This window comes from Mugil cephalus, chromosome 1 (genome assembly GCF_022458985.1).
Source record: "Mugil cephalus isolate CIBA_MC_2020 chromosome 1, CIBA_Mcephalus_1.1, whole genome shotgun sequence".
Taxonomy (NCBI): Eukaryota; Metazoa; Chordata; class Actinopteri; order Mugiliformes; family Mugilidae; genus Mugil; species Mugil cephalus.
This window is the reverse complement of record NC_061770.1, coordinates 40,369,644-40,385,985: the sequence shown is the minus strand read 5'-3', so window position 1 is coordinate 40,385,985 and position 16,342 is coordinate 40,369,644. Positions and strand designations below refer to the sequence as shown.

The window sequence follows — 16,342 nt, the reverse complement described above, 5'->3', positions numbered from 1 at the left end:
TGTTGAAGACCTTTGGTCTAGGCTTCAAAAAAATGATAATTCACTCTAGTAAATTAACTTGTCAAGAATAAAAAAAAATTCTGTTTCTGAAACAAATTGTGTTTTTTGTTGCTCCTAATTTGGGCCCCTACCTTACGTGGTCATAAATCAGATACTTCCACATACCCATTACACTTAATTTGACTTTTACGTCACTCAGTATTGACGTTCGTCACATTTCTTTGCTGGCAGGAGCCACCCAGCATTAAGTGCTGTTTGAAATCGGTAAAAAAACTCTCTGTGGCGCCGACTCCCACGTTTAGATATTACCTGCTCATATGTACCGATAAATGAATGTGTTAAAGCCGCCTTGAGTTAGAACAGGCATTGTTCACATCAACAAAAACAAGCAGCAGTCAAAGAAAGAAGATTTTATCTGAGCAAAAACTCGAAATTAAGCACTAAGACATGCAGTGCTGCGATGTTCCCAAAAGGAGATTTACTGCTGCTTTCAAAAGCCAAGACATCTGCCTCATTGGACTGTGAATAAACCCAGCGAGACGCTGCGTTATGTAGGATCCTCGGAGGTAGAGCTATCAGGGCGGAGGTGTTATGCATGATTGTAAACATTTTAATATGATCTTAGCTGGAAACTTGGTAATACATTTTTGTAAGTATGAGTAAATGAACTCCTTTAAGAGTCCCTGTTGTATAATGACCTACACTGACAGGGGGACCCCCTGGCACCTGATCCGCCATCACCCGTTAGCGTGAAAAACCGAGTTCATCACGAGTTTTCATCGTCTCTTTACATATATCGTCTTTTTATGTAACCGCTTAGACACTGCTAAACTGAAACACCACCATATTTCTCGGGTCAGTCTCGTAATAATACCACAATATTCCGCGAGAAGGAAGCGTTTAAGGCCTTTTTATCGAAATATCTACTCAATAATTTACTTTTGCTATAACCTTTTTATCTGTTCAAACATGAAATAAGTAGACAGTTGTTTAATGTGAGATCCGCTCAAAGTGCTCTCCCAGAGTAATGAAATATATTGCTTTCCCTTTAACTGGTGCACACGATCTGCCACCAGGAGGAATTTAATCTCACAAAGCACTGAAGAGGTTTCACTGGAGAATCTCTCCCGTGTTTCTTCTTTTTTTTCATTTCTTCTTCTTACTTGGTTCAAACAGCCTCTAACGGCGAGCGGTGAGTCTCTGAATCGGAAACCTGAAACGGAGCGGGGCTTTTGCCGTTTGGTTCTCACGTCTGTTCTCACTCAAAGCGCCCTTCACAATGTAAGCACAATCACGCTGTAGTTTACTATAATTGAGCATCAAATGAAATGTTTTAGCCTCAAGAGGTTCACTGGCCGCGGCGCTTCTACAAACGCACGCGTCCTATCTGTTCAAACAAGGGGGAGAAAAATGAATTTACACTTTGAAACCAGTTCATGGCAATTGCACTTCACGCGGGACCACTATCAAGGAGTGTTGATAATTGGGTTTGTCGCCAGCTGTTCAAACACGATGCAGGCATTGTCGTCCTCTGTCCAATTTCAGAGTAATTACATATTATACAGAGACACAATTGAACTGCTCGTGTCTCGAGAAGTTTAAATGAGGTGATTTTCTCTATTGGCTGAAGAGCAGGCAAAGGGTTCAATGATTTGCTATTGAGGGGAATTTACTGAAGACTGACATGAAGTGGAAGATGAAAGAACAACAGAGGTTTTCAATGATAAACTAAACGGTACAGTCACTGTGATTAATGGCACGTGGAACAGAGGATTTCAGGTACAGTCTCAGTCGTTCCCACTCATTGAAATGGCATAAAGGGATTTAATTAATACGATAGCCATCAGACAAGAGAGATTTGTGGTAGTCTGTATGCGAGTGCCAGTGGGAGAGCATATAGACCCCTTCAAGGCTTGCGAAAAATGTGACGTGTTCTGAGGGGCGGGGCTTAACTGGTGGCAAACGCCAAAGCCTGTAAACGCCGGTTAGCATATAGCAATGGACTGTTGTGACATATTTTAGATAATATACTAATACACTCACTACCCAAGAAAGTGTTATTTTAAAAAGCTGACTCTGTCTGATGGGACTATATTCACCGTCCCCTACACTCTCACTCACAGGATGGACGATTTGACCAAAGGAGGATACAGAGGGGATGAAGTCTGGTCTGTCTTTATCAAGTGAAGCCTCTCCAACAAAGATATTACAAGAAGGAAGTGGAACCACTGTGGAGGGTAACGTAGCAAATGCACCTTCTGCTTGGACACCTCTGACACGCACGGCTAACGTTGCCTCGGTGGATAGCATTAGCATTAGCATTAGCGTGTAACAAAAATTCCCTAAATAAGCATTAACTTAATGTAAGACACAATTTATTCTAAACCATAACGTTATCCAGGCTGAAACTGATCATGAATTACATATTAATCTTATTAATTAATCTTATGAAGTGTGCCCGGTGTTGACGTTCCCACTCTAATCCTTACTTTTAAAAGCCAAACCAAATTTTTTTATGACTGGCAGTGGCTGATATGTGATAAAACTTCAAGTTAGTGTTTTTGATCTTTCCATTTTGGCACCAAAAAATACAGAAAAATAACATTTTCTTGGTTGAAAGTGACATTGTCTCCAGCTAACGTCATGATGTCACAGTGATGTATATAGACCCATGAATGGGTCATTATCAGAGTAATTTTTTTGTCCATATGTCCTGCTCTAAATGTTGCCTTATGTTCGTCTTTCAAAACTGAAAGAGATAAAAACAATAAGGCAATGTTTCGCACTAAAAACAAAAAGGAAACCAGTTAATTTAGCATTAGCTTCAAGCACCACTAGCCTCGCTCTGTTTGCTTTGCGCAACAAAGGTTCAACAAGACGACGCTCACCTCCCCAGTTCTCCAGGCTGAAAAGGTTGCTGAAGTTGTGGCTGACGAACGGCGAGATCATCTTCAGGTCGTGGGTCCGAACCCTGGTTGCCAGGAGTGACTGGTGAGCATCTCTGAATGTGGTATCCATTAGCAACAGACCTTTGTGAGCGCGGACGGCTTTGGCGAATCCCTCAGGGCCGTCGCGCAGCAGAATGTCACGGAAACCCACCGGGGGGTCGGCTATAGTGAAAGATGAGAGAGGAGAAATAAAATGGGTTAGAGAAAATTATATCAGCTCTTAGGAGGAATATTAGTCCATTTATTGAATAGAAACCTGTTGATATAATTAAAATAATAATAAAAAAAACATGACCAGCAATTACCCACAACTCTGCTCCATAAAGGGGGTTTAATGGTTGTTAACAGACTATTTCTTGTTTTTATCCAATTTTAAACAGCCTATTGAGTTTAGATACAGGTATGTTGCCGGATAAATGATTTAGATCACTTTAACAAGGTACCGCGTAAACTCCTCTCTCTAGTTGCTGCTGTTAACAAGTCTGCCGCTTGTCATAACTTGTGCTAATGAGGTGGCTGCTATCTCCTCTGACTGCTGCTCCTATCACCCTCAGCTCAGGAGATCAGCTATAAAAGAATACAAGAATATAAGCTCAGCAGCCGGCTTATTAGACACACCACCCACCGATTCGTGAAAATGGATTGCTCCCGCTGACAATGACTCACGCGGCCTTGCTTTTCTATATAAAGCAAGCCAGCCGCCGTTTAGCGAAACAAGAGATCCAACTGACTGAGCTCGGTTGCCAGCTAAAGGCGAACCGGTTCCAGGACGGCTGCTATTTTCACTTTTCACACACGTATGAATCCAGAGATATCGGGGCCTTTGACCCCGTTTTTCAGATCCAAAAATTCTCTCCGCACCAGCAAAAAGAGAGCTGAGCACGCTTGAATGTGAAAAAGGCGTGGAGGCAGTAGTCGATGGGTAACATTTAAATGATGCGCTTGTGCACGTATTTAATTTCTCCATGTAAACTATTAGTCTTGAAACCAGATGAATGTGATGCATATCCAGCAGACAAGAAGAAAAAAAAATCAAAAGAAGAAGAGAGTCTATACCACCACCTCTGATGTGCTTCTAACAAAACGCATGTATGTAAATATACGCCAATCAGCCACAACATTATGACCACTGACAGGAGAAGTAAATAACATTGACTATCTTGTCACAATTCAGTGTCCTGCTGGAAAACCTTTGGACCTGGGATTTATGTGGATGTTACTTAGACATGTAGCACCCACCTAGACCAGACCAGACCAGACACCCCCACCCAATAGATAGAATAGGATAAACACACAAAAACACGGAACAACTCAAAAAACAGCAGGAGGTGTTGATCTGACCTCCAAATTTACTAGATCTCCATTTTATTCCGCCTCAAACTGATCAAGTATCTGTGGGATGATCACCAGAGGCTCCTCCCCTCAACCCATAGGATGAAGGAGGTCATAACTTTATGCATGATCAGTGCATAACATGTTTCATGGTGAGAACAGCCTGGTGACGCAAGTTGAGTCCTCCTAAGTAACTTAACAGTGTAATATAAGCGTTAAAAGCATTCACAACGTGCTGCTCAATCCCCAAGACAGATACTGACAATTCTAGTTTGTTACAGACGAGCGCGCTCTTCAAAACAAACACTGCAGAAGCTTTGCTCAGTGTGGGCCACTATAACCGGCCCTCTATCTTAATCTCTGCGCCCGTCCTTCTCTGCCTCGCAATTAAGCACAAGCACAACCTGAGGCATTATAATATTGGAAGCGGGATCTGGATCTATTTTTTGCCGTGGTGTATGCAATCATCAATCAATTAGACTAGTTAATGAGGTACTATCTGCCTGCTTAGGTGCCCCCACCCCCACCAACCCACTCTCTCTCTCTGTGTAGTTGAATATTTTCTCTTGACCTTTCAGTGTTGTTCCTCATCCTTGAAAACAAATGATCTCCGCTGTAATTGTCTCGAAGGCCAGCAGAGGCAAAATGAACTACACACACACAGACGCGCACACACACACACACACACACAGATAAAGACACGTTTGTTCACGCGCGCCGGCGCAGACGTACAAAACGAGCTCACAATGCGGGGAAGCGAGATGAGCTCTGTGAAGTCGGACAGAAACAGACATTTGGACGCATCAAGATCCACGTTTAATATTTTGTGCAAGGACACACACACACACACAGGATAAAAATGATTCAGCGCTTACATTTCTCCTGCAGCCTCATGAACGTGCTCTCTGTGTTTTTACCACTTCTCTGTTTGACACTCAACACAAGTGAGAAATGATGCTGCGTGCACTGGGACTGCAGAGACTATAGATACAATGGCCTATGCATGTTTCCTCGAGAAAACATCAGTCGGCGCTTGAGCGGAGCGGCGGCAAAAACAAAAAGTCGTAAAGAGATACGGGTCCCAGGCGGCCGCCGTGCTTGACAACTGACCCACTTACGCGCAAACACACCCACTCATTTGCATTGACAGACACGCCCCTCTTCTCTACCCGGCTCCCCTCGCAGTCTCCCAGGCCGACGTCTTTTCAAGCCTCTGCTCTCATCGTTCACCTGCCCCTCCCTCCTCTGCACCTCCGCTAGAGCAGCTAATGTGAACAGATAGAACGGGCCCCAGCGCTCTGGGCTGCTTTTTTTTTTTTTTTTTTTTTTTTTTTATTAATATCAGGGTTAAAAAAAAAAAAAAGAGCCGGGCACTTGCAACAAAAAGCTTGCTCTGTGCGTTGTGTCTCTGTGTTCGGAGCCACTTTCACTGGCAGATGCCGGCGGGAGTTGCTAATAAGGGCTTTATTAAAGTCAGGTGTGCTGGAACAGTCAATCAGTTCAACTCAAAGGTTAAAATATTTAGCGGATGTGCTAAAACAAAGCCAGGAGAGGAGAGTTTTAGTGCATTATTTTTCCTCTATGGGAAGAGGAAATTACATGAAAAAAAAAGGTTTCAATAAGGCAGGGTCTTTATATGTAGTTCTAGTGCCCTTTATAAATATACACTATTATCATCATTTTGCATTCAATATTAAGCTTTTCAAAGCTATTTTAAATGTGCAATGGTAGGGTGGCAGTGCAGGTAAACACACCTGACATAAAAATATACATATGGAATTAAAAGGTAAAGAAAATGAAACAAAGTGATCCTTTTCTGGCCTCAGTAGTTGGTTGACGGGGGTGAGCTGCACTGCTAGCTCCTCTTTCACCTGGGTGCCTCACGATTGGCTCAGCACGATTGGCCTACCGTGTAGAGGAGGCTTTGACCGACAGACTATATGACTAATTTTAGCAAACCAACATGGAGGTGCACCGATCAGCCACAACATTAAAACCGCTGACAGGTGAAGTTAATAACATTGATCATCTTGTGCCAATTCGATGTTTTTCTAGGAAACTTTTGGACCCGGCATTCATTCGTGTGGATGTTACTTAGACATGTAGAAGCTACACCAGAGCAGTGACATTCACTTTCAGTGACATGTAGCTTGACACAGACGCACACATCAATGGTTTACAAACATCTCAAAAAACATGAAGAACAGCACAAGGTGTTGATGAGGCCTCCAATCCCAAACTGCAAAAGTTGTACGACAAAATACTGTCGCAGTACAAACACAGCGCACCACCGAGTGTGTGGAGAGCAGTCTGTCATTTTTATTAGTCGTTCTTCCTAGAGCTAGCTCAGAGGCATCTGGTGATTAACCTCTAGATGTCCTCCATTAAATAAATCCAGACAATAATTGGAACAAGGTGTACTTCTACACCATCGATGAACCAGCAGCAATCAGCCTTCGGAAAGGGGACGTTTCACACTACAAATCCTAATTACAAAATAATGGCCTCTGAGTAGTTAACAGGCCCCGTCAGGACACCCTCGCCCCGTCTTTCGGGAATTCATTTTTTTGCGATTAAATTTACTGTTAATTCGTCATCCTTCAGGAATATCTTGCCCGCATTACCTCCCTCTAGCCATCCATCCATCCTTCCCTCCAGTTCCATCCCAGTCAATTTATCCGTCCATTTCTCAGGAACTCCCGCGGTGTCCACCTGAGCATTTTATCAATATGTGAGGATTATACACTGTCCAGGCCCCTTCCGTGTTCTCCTTTCATAACCCCTTTCTCCTTCCGTGGCCCTGTCCCTCCCTCCACAGAGTGTGATAATACAGGACTAATCCCTCTCTTCTCTCAATCCCTCCCTCGGATGAAAGAAAGGATATAAGCACATTACAAATCTCATTACTGGGCTTTAGGTATGCCTCGGTGCCTGCGCCTGTGCCTCATGCAACTACCTCGTCAGCTGCTTACAGTAGGTAGACGTAGGTGTGCGCACAAAGGGCGTCCGTCTGCAGAGCGCCTCGTCATTACAGTATACGTCCGGGCGATTGTGCACGCACATGTGCGAGTGGGTTGTTTTCTTGCGGGGACTGATCGCACAAGACACGAGATTTGCATAAGCATGACAAGTTGTGGGTAAGCACGGACACAAACACTAAACGCCGCCGATAATCCGTCCCATTGCGCGCTCATTTTTTTTTTTTTTTTTTCCCCGCCACGCACGGCTTTTAGATGTCAGATTTGATTAGTTCTGCCTGATTATGATTCATATTATTCACATTATTTTGTTACAAATTCGTGTTTACCGGGGGAACGCTGGCGCAGGAGCCGAGGCAGAGCGGAGCAGGGCGCCCGATGAACACGTCAAGACTGACAAGAGACGGCTGTTTCGTTTGCTGTCAGAAGGAGCGGCTGTGTAAACTCATGCCACTCTGCACCCCCCCAGTCAAATAAACCCCAAAAGAGCAGCGGGAAAGGATACAAAGTGCACGGCTTTCAAATGACCACAGACATCAATTAGAATAAGTGTGCTTCCCTCAGTTTTTTTTGGACGCTTTTTAAAAATAATTTAATATTAAAAATGCATTTAATTGCCCAAAATTCACAAATATCGGTTTGAACGTGCTGCTCTCCGGCTGTGCGAAAACACAAACCCACGGAGCACCACTCCAGAGACTCTAAGTAGCTCAACGAGCTCATCAAAGAGCCCGGCTTGGCCGTCGGCCTTTTCCCGTGAGACTGCAGGGGCGTCGGTGCAGAGCAGGGCGAGGCGCGGAGAACTTCTGCCCGCGCGAACAATGAGCTGCCCGCCCTCTCACTGCTGTGCTCACAGCTCAGCAGAGCACTCCGGGCTAAAACCCTTTTCCTTGGCGAGTGCTAAACTGAGCCATTTAAGGAGGCCTTTTTTCCGCCTACAGCTTTCGGAGTGTTCGACAGCCCATTTGTCATTTGCCGGGGCTGCTTTTATCCAAAGTGCCTTATGGACACACAAGTGTTTACATTTTTAGCAACGAAGCGTAGCCCCACCCCGCTGGCTCGTGTTGTGGCGGCGCCTTGCTAAATTAGCCCAAATGTAATACACTAAATATGGATGATGCATCGTGAGATTATTACGGTTAACCGTTCGATGACTTTTTTTTCTTCCTTTTGAATGATTACAGGCTAGTCTCCTTGCTCTAGACCCTGAACTACGCTGGCACAACTAGGTTTAATTACTCGTTGCTCAAGCAATTAATTGTGTTTTGTTTATTCAAGGCTCGTTCAGTGTATAAAAAAAAAGAAAAAAGAAAGTGACCATAGCAGTGGATGAGTAATGTGCGGCAGAAGGTGCATGTGACTGACGTACCCATGGAGACAAGAGGAACGACGGGGTCCGTGGAGGAGGGCTTGGCCTTCACCGGGATGGGTGTGGTTGGTCCATTCACCATCACATGACCTGGACACGAGGAAATCACACACAGAAGAGAAGTCAGACACATTCCTATTACATGTCTAACATATTATAAAAGACAATGGATGCAACTGAGTGTAAACATAAACCGTGTACACCGCCCCACTTTTCTTGTAACCAAGGCTTTCTGGAAGATGAGTCTACCACACTGCTGGAATTACCCCCAACTGGGCGTCTGTGGACACATTATCGCCTAAAATCACAAGCCATGCACAGTTAGAGATGCACGCTCCATCACCCTGCACTTATCTATCTGCCAGGAGTGGGTAGACACATCAGACCACCACGGAAACCCTCAGCGCCGGGGGGAAAAAAAATAATACACCTATTATCGTTCATTGCCATAAACGGTGCCACCAGAAAGACTGGAACCAAGATCACCCAGATTGCCACTTTAATGATACTTCTTATGCCTGCATCCCCAAACCGTGCTTTCACACAGAAATCATACAGCGTCGTCATCACACTTCCACTGACCCAGGTAGTGCAGCAGTTTCTGCGCCCTGTTCTGAGTGGGCTTGAGGTTGAACAGCTCCTGGTTCTCGTCGATGAACTGGGTGTCCACGGTGGAGTGCAGGAACTGGTGGTTGGACAGGACGTTCTGGAGGAAGGGGATGTTGGTCTAGACGTGGAGAGAGAAGGACAGAGAGGAGGACACTGTGAAAATTCATCCTCGTGCTTGCAATCACTCCACAGTTCACGGTGTTTTAATTTAAACACTCGGCGCATGACGCACACATGCATACCTACGCACGGGTAAACAAGCAGAAACCGCAGTCTAACGTGTGAGCGCCTCGAACACGGCTCACGCTCAGCTTGAGCAGACAAACAAGCGCGGGGAAACTGGGAGACAGTCGACTGTTGAAAGTAATTACAATCCATTTCTGTTGTGTTGTTGTTTGTTTGCCTCCAAAGTATTATCACGGCAATTAGGCTCTCTCAATTAACAAAGGAAGAGAGAGCGAACGTGATAGGAGAGAGAGAGGAGAGATATTTAATTGTTGGGAGTTAATTTCATTACTTGATTTGTTACAGATTTCTTTCCTCGCTCTTGCGAGCTCGTCTTGACAATGCGGGTAAAGAGAGGAAAGAGAGGGACGGAGATTAGTGGGGAATAAAGCGCGAGAGAGGGAATTTTGAGGGGCAGAGTGGAAGGATACGTTGATGTGTTTGTGGAGCGGCTTTAAAAGCGTTTGCCGTCCTTTAATATCCTCAATGGAGAAGTCTCCAAGTTTGCTTTAAGTGTCTTTCCATATGATCCGATACGCGACGTTTAAAAACACTAGGAGTCCCAGAGGACATGAGGACTGTCTCTCCAGATAGTCTGCGGATGGACGTCTCCGCGGTACACACATACCAGCAGGGTGGTAAGGATACAAATTCTCTACGCGCGCACACACAAAATAAAACCCACGCAGACGGACGGGATTCATAAGCACAATTTGGGCATTTAGTCGACAGTCGAGCCCAGACTGACTTGAAATAATTGCCGCAGCACAATCACTCAGCAATCTCATAATTGGGAGAAAAGAGTCGGGCAGTAAACAAACCAACACGGACACACACCTCATTACAGCACCGAGAGACACACAGAGATGGAGGAGGGAGATCAATGCGCTTGGGTGAATGAAGTACATGCTGGCCATGCCAATAAAGACAGAATACGGTCAGAACTGAAGCGGGGCGAGGAGAAAACTTTATACTAAGTGTATAAAATTCATTTTTCATACACATATATATATATTACCAACAGGATGATATCGAGAGGCACTCTGTATGGCTTTCCTGATAATGACAGCAAGAGGCAGAGGGTTTTCATTTTGTCTGAGGCGCACAGACACAAACACGGAACGACTTTGTATTCTCGGCTGCCCGCCGCCTGCAGCAGAGCTGGAGAGGAGAAAGAGGAGAGAGCGGGGGGATTCGAAAAGGGCCGAGCCGCACTGCCAAGCCCTGGGCAACACGCTGTGGTCCAAAACAAAGGGGAACTCCGCCCAATGTTAGAACTGCAATAAGGCTTCAAAAAAAAATAAATAAATAAAAAAAGCTGCAGACATCTTCCTCCCCTTCCATTCACAGTGTCAGCCAAACGATGCGCTCGTACACCAGGCAGCCGCGTGGAAGCTGGATGCTGAATGTACAAGACGTTTTGCTGGATCGCAATAACAAGTTGTTCCTCAGCGCTGCAAACCCATCAACTAGCCAGTTAGCTTAGCACAAAAGTGGAAACGAGAGAGCAACTAGCTCGACTTTTAGTTCAGTGTCCAACGGCGCGGACACAACAAGCCGACATCTAAGAACAAAGGCAGACTGTGATAGAATCTGAAATAATTATATGCTAAGCTAAGTGGCTACTGGCTGGAGCTCCGCATTTCCATCCAAGCCTCTGGTCCCAAAACAATTAGTGTTTTGGAACTGCCACCTGAGATTATGAAATGGTTGGAAATAAAGTAATAAGGTTTTTTTTTTCTCGACGGCAAACATTTAGAGGTCAGATATTTAAAAAATGAAAACATATGGTGCGTTTGTCACTTGCTTTTGAAGGAAAGGTCTTTTCACGGGACTTTTTAACAGTTTTCCATAATTCCCGTCTTTTAGGTGTCGCCGTAATCTATAATTTATAGGTGTAAACAAACTTAATAGGCGAGCTTACGTGGCGGAGCAATCACAGGGCATAAATAAACCACGGCGCGGAGAGGCAGGGACGCGGATAACACAAACAGTCATCAGTGACACACATAACGGAGGGGAAAGAGAAACCATTAATACGTGGAAGGTTTGTCCTATTCTCCTCTGCTGTACCAGATCAATGTGTTCATTACCAGGCTGCTCTCTGCGCCTGTGGCTGTCACATAAACACACACGCCACCACCGACACACTCTCTTCCTCCACGCTCTAAAAAGACCCCCACACACACACCGGGCACATCTCCTCGTCCTTCCACCCGTCTTCCCAGCAACGACACAAATGCACCTCACGGAGGCTCTTCCCCGATTCTGATGCCATTCGGCTACATCTTGCAGAGATATGTGCGCCGCTTGTAAAACTTACTCGCCAGAGATCACTGCATCTCATGCTCCTATACCTCTTTTTTTTCTTTTTTAATTTAGCCAAGCATATATAAACCCATGCTGTATTCGTTTTTTTTTTTTAGTGCAACAGCCACCGCATCGATATGTGAATTGATTCCTGCAGAGTTTCCTAACCCCAATCTGGAACAATTAAACTCGAGCACACATGTGAAATCACTGCCTCGTTTTAGTACAAAAAAAATATATATGTAACATCTGGTTGCGTGCATCTCCACTTTTCCTCTCCCAGCGCCCTGTTTATCACCAGAAAAGTCTGCTTTATTGCTGCTCCGCTCACAGACGGTCGTTATCACTCTTGTTGCAATCAGCTTTACTGGTAACTGCCAAAGCAGCATTGAGTGCTGAGTATTGATATCCCAGGCGGGTTGGCACGGCCGCGAAACAGTTCAATGTGCCGCCGCCTCGCAACGTCCTGGTGGCGGGCCTGGTTTCGAGGAGGTTTATCGTAATTTGCGTCGTTGCTTCCGATTTTAAGTCGGGCTTTGATGTAAAAACTCATCAGGAGCTGCCTGCTTGAAAGGCGGAGCCAAAGTCGCCGTCCAACATCCGAGCGCCGTTAATGCGGACGTAATTTAGATCCGATAATAAAACGCGGCCTGGTTATCTCGGGGGGAAGAAAATAAAACACATCACCGGCTTCTTTATGTGCTCTCGTCGTCTGCAATCTGTCTGCACGGGGGCTGGATGTCATTTTTCACTACGCAGAGCGGGGGGAGCGGGCGGGGTGTCGATGTGTTCCCTGAGCAGACGGCTCCTTATTAAGATACTACTGATATGTTACAACTTTAAAATAGCAGGAGCGGGAAGCAGACAAGAGAACGGATCATGTTTGAACCCAGAGGAAAACGACGATAACATCTGGAGTAAAGGTTACACCTGACAGTTTTTTTTTCCTTTCTTTTTAATCAAGATACACGGTGTCTGTGAAGCTTCTCAGCTCAAAAATAACTGAAAGAAGTCACACGAAGAGAAGATGAAACGTCTTCAAGAAACTCTACAAGTCCAGTGTCCCTTCTTTGAGCGTTCCTCTTCTGTTAGTGGCTCTGAGAGAGTCCACATACCAGTAAATAAGTTTTAAGCCTCCTTTACTCCTACGACCGAATCCCTGCAAGGACGACACCGGGAGGAGTGGGAGGACGCTGAGGAGGCAGGTCATCGTTAACATTCCCCACACGCCGGCCAGAAACATTAGGGCTGGTGTTGAGCGCGGGGTTAAGGCTTGGGGCGACCTCCAACTTACGTAATGTCAAAGTTGAACGGGGGGGGGGGCCGCGTCCCTCCGCCGCTGCAGAGTAAAAGGGCAGAGACGGGGGGAAGTTGCGAAGAGAAACAAGAAATTCTCGGCAGCGTCCCATCAGCAAGTTTCCAGGGAGCTGTCGGCCGCATTAAGTCGTCCCGTTGGCCGCGTCTCCTCTAATAGCGGCAGACACTCGAGGCTGCGGCGCGGTCAGCTGACGGGCCGTCCGTCGAGCTGTCGCCGGGTGTCTGTGCGCTGGCACTGGTCTCACCTCTGACGGCTGCTTTTCAGCCCATTCAGCAGTTTGGAACCGGCCGGTGGGGGGAGATCACTCTGATTGGATGTTTGAGCTTATTGAGCCAGTGCACGGAAGGAATGAAAGCAAACAAAGTTCATGGAGTGCACAGAAGACGCTTCTCATCATAAGGAAAGAAGAAAATGTGGACTGACTGATGAGCATGATGTGGAAGTCGGCCGTTTCTTCTTGCTTCCACTTTGCCATTTAACGTCCTTCCAGTGGAAGGAAGCGTATTACCTGGAAGGCCATTGGCTTTGCACCGTTTATTTTTTTGCTAGCAGTTCTTCTTTCATGTCAATTTGGTGCGTCTTAGCACCTTAAAGGACACATTTCTTATCCACCTACATTAACTGATAAAATGTGATCAAACAGAGCACACTTGGCTTCAGGGGGAGCAAGGCCAACGTGAAGTGAAGTTAACATGAAAGGCAACGGAGAGAACTCTATATGACCGGTGACAGCGGGGAGACCTGAGAAGCTAAACGTCATCGAGGCGGCTAAGAGGATAACGGCACTGACCATAACAGTCTGCATATTTTAGTGTGTTCATGTTTGTACTCAGTCACATACACCAATCAGCCACAACAATAAAACCATCAACAGGAGGAGTAAATGACGTTGACCATCTTGTGACAATTCAAAGTTCTGCTGGGAAACTTTCAGACTGGGCATTCCATTAGCAGGGTGGTCATAATCTTATGCCTGATCAGTGTAGATCATAGAGAAAACATAAATTCACGCTGTAGCAACAAACCGCAGAGAGTTGACTATTTAAGGATGCATCTGTAACCTGTATTATTCTCCACCACCTCAAAATGTCCCTCGCTCTAGAGTCACATTGAAGCATTAGTTTTCAAATCCTAATGCTTCAACTATAAAGCCAAGAATGTGCTCGGCGAAATCCTGTGTAGGCTGTTCTGTTCTCGCTCCCGGTACAGATCAGGCACCCAGCGCCGCTTTTACTATCTCCAAATACAGACCCTCCACTTCAAAAAGCATCTGGACGGCTTCCACCTCTACGTTAACGCATCATGCAGCGTGGAATTTCTCCCTTGTGATCAACATTTGTTCTTTTTTTTTTTTTTTAAGTGAGTTATATTTAAAAACTCGCTCGGCTTTAGAAGCGAACGCGCGACACAACGGAGGCACGTGATCTCGGTCTTCTCCCGACGCTTATACCGCCTCCCTCTGTCACACACAGCCTCCCTCAGTGATTAGGAGTTGAATAGGGGAGCTGTCAGGTCGTTCGTCTTCTCTCTCCTCTCCTGCTCCGTCTCTCCCACCTCCATCCGTCATGCCTTAACCACTGGCCTGGACACATAAACAAGTTCAACACACACACACACACGTTGCCCCGGGACTGAACAGACACACACACACACACACACACACACAAACGTCTGGGTTTTAAAGCGACCCGAAGGCAGCGACGAGGAAACCGCACACAATTTCAAAGCAAATACTCGATAATCGAAGACTCGCGGGCACAAAATCTAACGCACACAGACAAATACACAAACACACAGTGACGCGTGTGTGTAGATGGAGAAGAAATGCTGCTGGTGTGTTTTGGACTCGAGCTGGCTACAGTCTACTGATTGGTCCGATGGTCAACAGGCCAGTCACTGTGACGCCGTGTTTATTTGCACTTTCTGAGTCCTTCTCTGCGTGTGACTGCTTGTTGTTTGTGAGTCCAGGAGAAGGACACGTCAGCACCGATGATCCCATCCCGCGCTGCTCAGACAACTCCCACCGCATTTCTTTCTCTGCTTTAACTAAAAGGTCACATCTTAATTCTCTTCTCTCTAACTCTTTATTTCTTACCGTATGTTGTCTTGCTTAAAAAAAAGAAAAGGCAACGTTAACCACAATCATTCACGTCCAGTCACAAAATAAGCCGTGTTTTAACGTATAAAGGAAAAGTAACTGTGCTCCACATACTTTCTCTCTCTTCCTCACACACACACTCTTCACCCCTGTTTTACAACCAGCCCCGTAACAAAAGATAACAAACGTGCGCCGTACAAGACTATTTCATGGCTGCCTCCACAAATTAAATCTGGAATCAGTGTTTGACATTTGCCACGAGCGTTTTTTTTTTTTTTTTCCTTTTTCTCCCCTCAGTGAAATAAAATAAATCAGATAGTGATCTTTCCAGTAATAACTCTTATCGCCACTCTACGGCAGAGCAGTCTTTACCTCGCAGTTCATCAGGGAGGCTGTGGGCAGAGACATTTCCATTGTAAATAAGCTAATAAGACTCAGAGAAAGAGAGAAAGGGGAAAAAAAAACACTGATAAAATATGGATAAATGTAATTGACAGAGACTCTTTCTTCCCAGTTTTCCGTGCCTGTGCTTGCATCTGCGGTTTCACGATCCGGCTTTGATCCCTGATTTATGAAAGGCTGCGTACGCCCAAGCACGGAAAACAGGAAGAGGAAGGACAGTTTATTTAAAGGTTTAAGATATGCCGGACGCACTCTGCTGTGGACGACTGCTGCTGCTGCTCTGTGAGCTGGAGCTGGAGCTGGCCGTGGTGCTGAACTGGCCAGACGCCTTAGTTTTTAAGTATGCCGGTGGTCTCTGGCATAACTACGGCGTTCAATAGAAGATCACAATTTAAAAATCTAAACCATGAGCAGCAAAACAAGGTCTTCGTCGGGGTCGGCTGCCCCCGAAGGAGAGAGGATATACAGGTACTGCGGTCTTCAAACTCTTCCAGTTAATGCATTTGTTGCAGGAGCATGAGATGATTTGTCTTCACTATATGAAGAGGGACAGATTTGCAGTTGCTCTATTGAGCTGATGTGCTCGGACGCAATTTGAATTATCCAATCAGACGCTCCGACCCTGTAATTTGAGGGCATTCACATCCACATCGGGGAAAACGTGTCGAGATTACAATATTTTTTTTTACACTTCACGGTGCCCTATTTTCAGAGGCTCAAAAGTGACATATATATGACTGTTTAACTAGATTC

At 45.5% G+C, this 16,342-nt stretch overlaps 1 protein-coding gene across 3 annotated transcripts in view; it reads right to left on the bottom strand.

Annotated features, from left to right (window-relative positions):
- LOC125005809 (pyruvate carboxylase, mitochondrial-like) overlaps positions 1–16,342 on the bottom strand; it is a 277,141-nt gene that overhangs the window by 51,090 nt on the left and 209,709 nt on the right. For all 3 annotated transcript variants that reach the window (XM_047581417.1, XM_047581425.1, XM_047581406.1), the window contains exons 13-15: positions 9,210–9,354; positions 8,628–8,717; positions 2,889–3,110 (exon numbers count right to left, since the gene is read on the bottom strand). In XM_047581417.1, the coding sequence (XP_047437373.1) occupies positions 2,889–3,110; positions 8,628–8,717; positions 9,210–9,354 (457 nt within the window). The remainder of the gene's footprint in view (positions 1–2,888; positions 3,111–8,627; positions 8,718–9,209; positions 9,355–16,342) is intronic.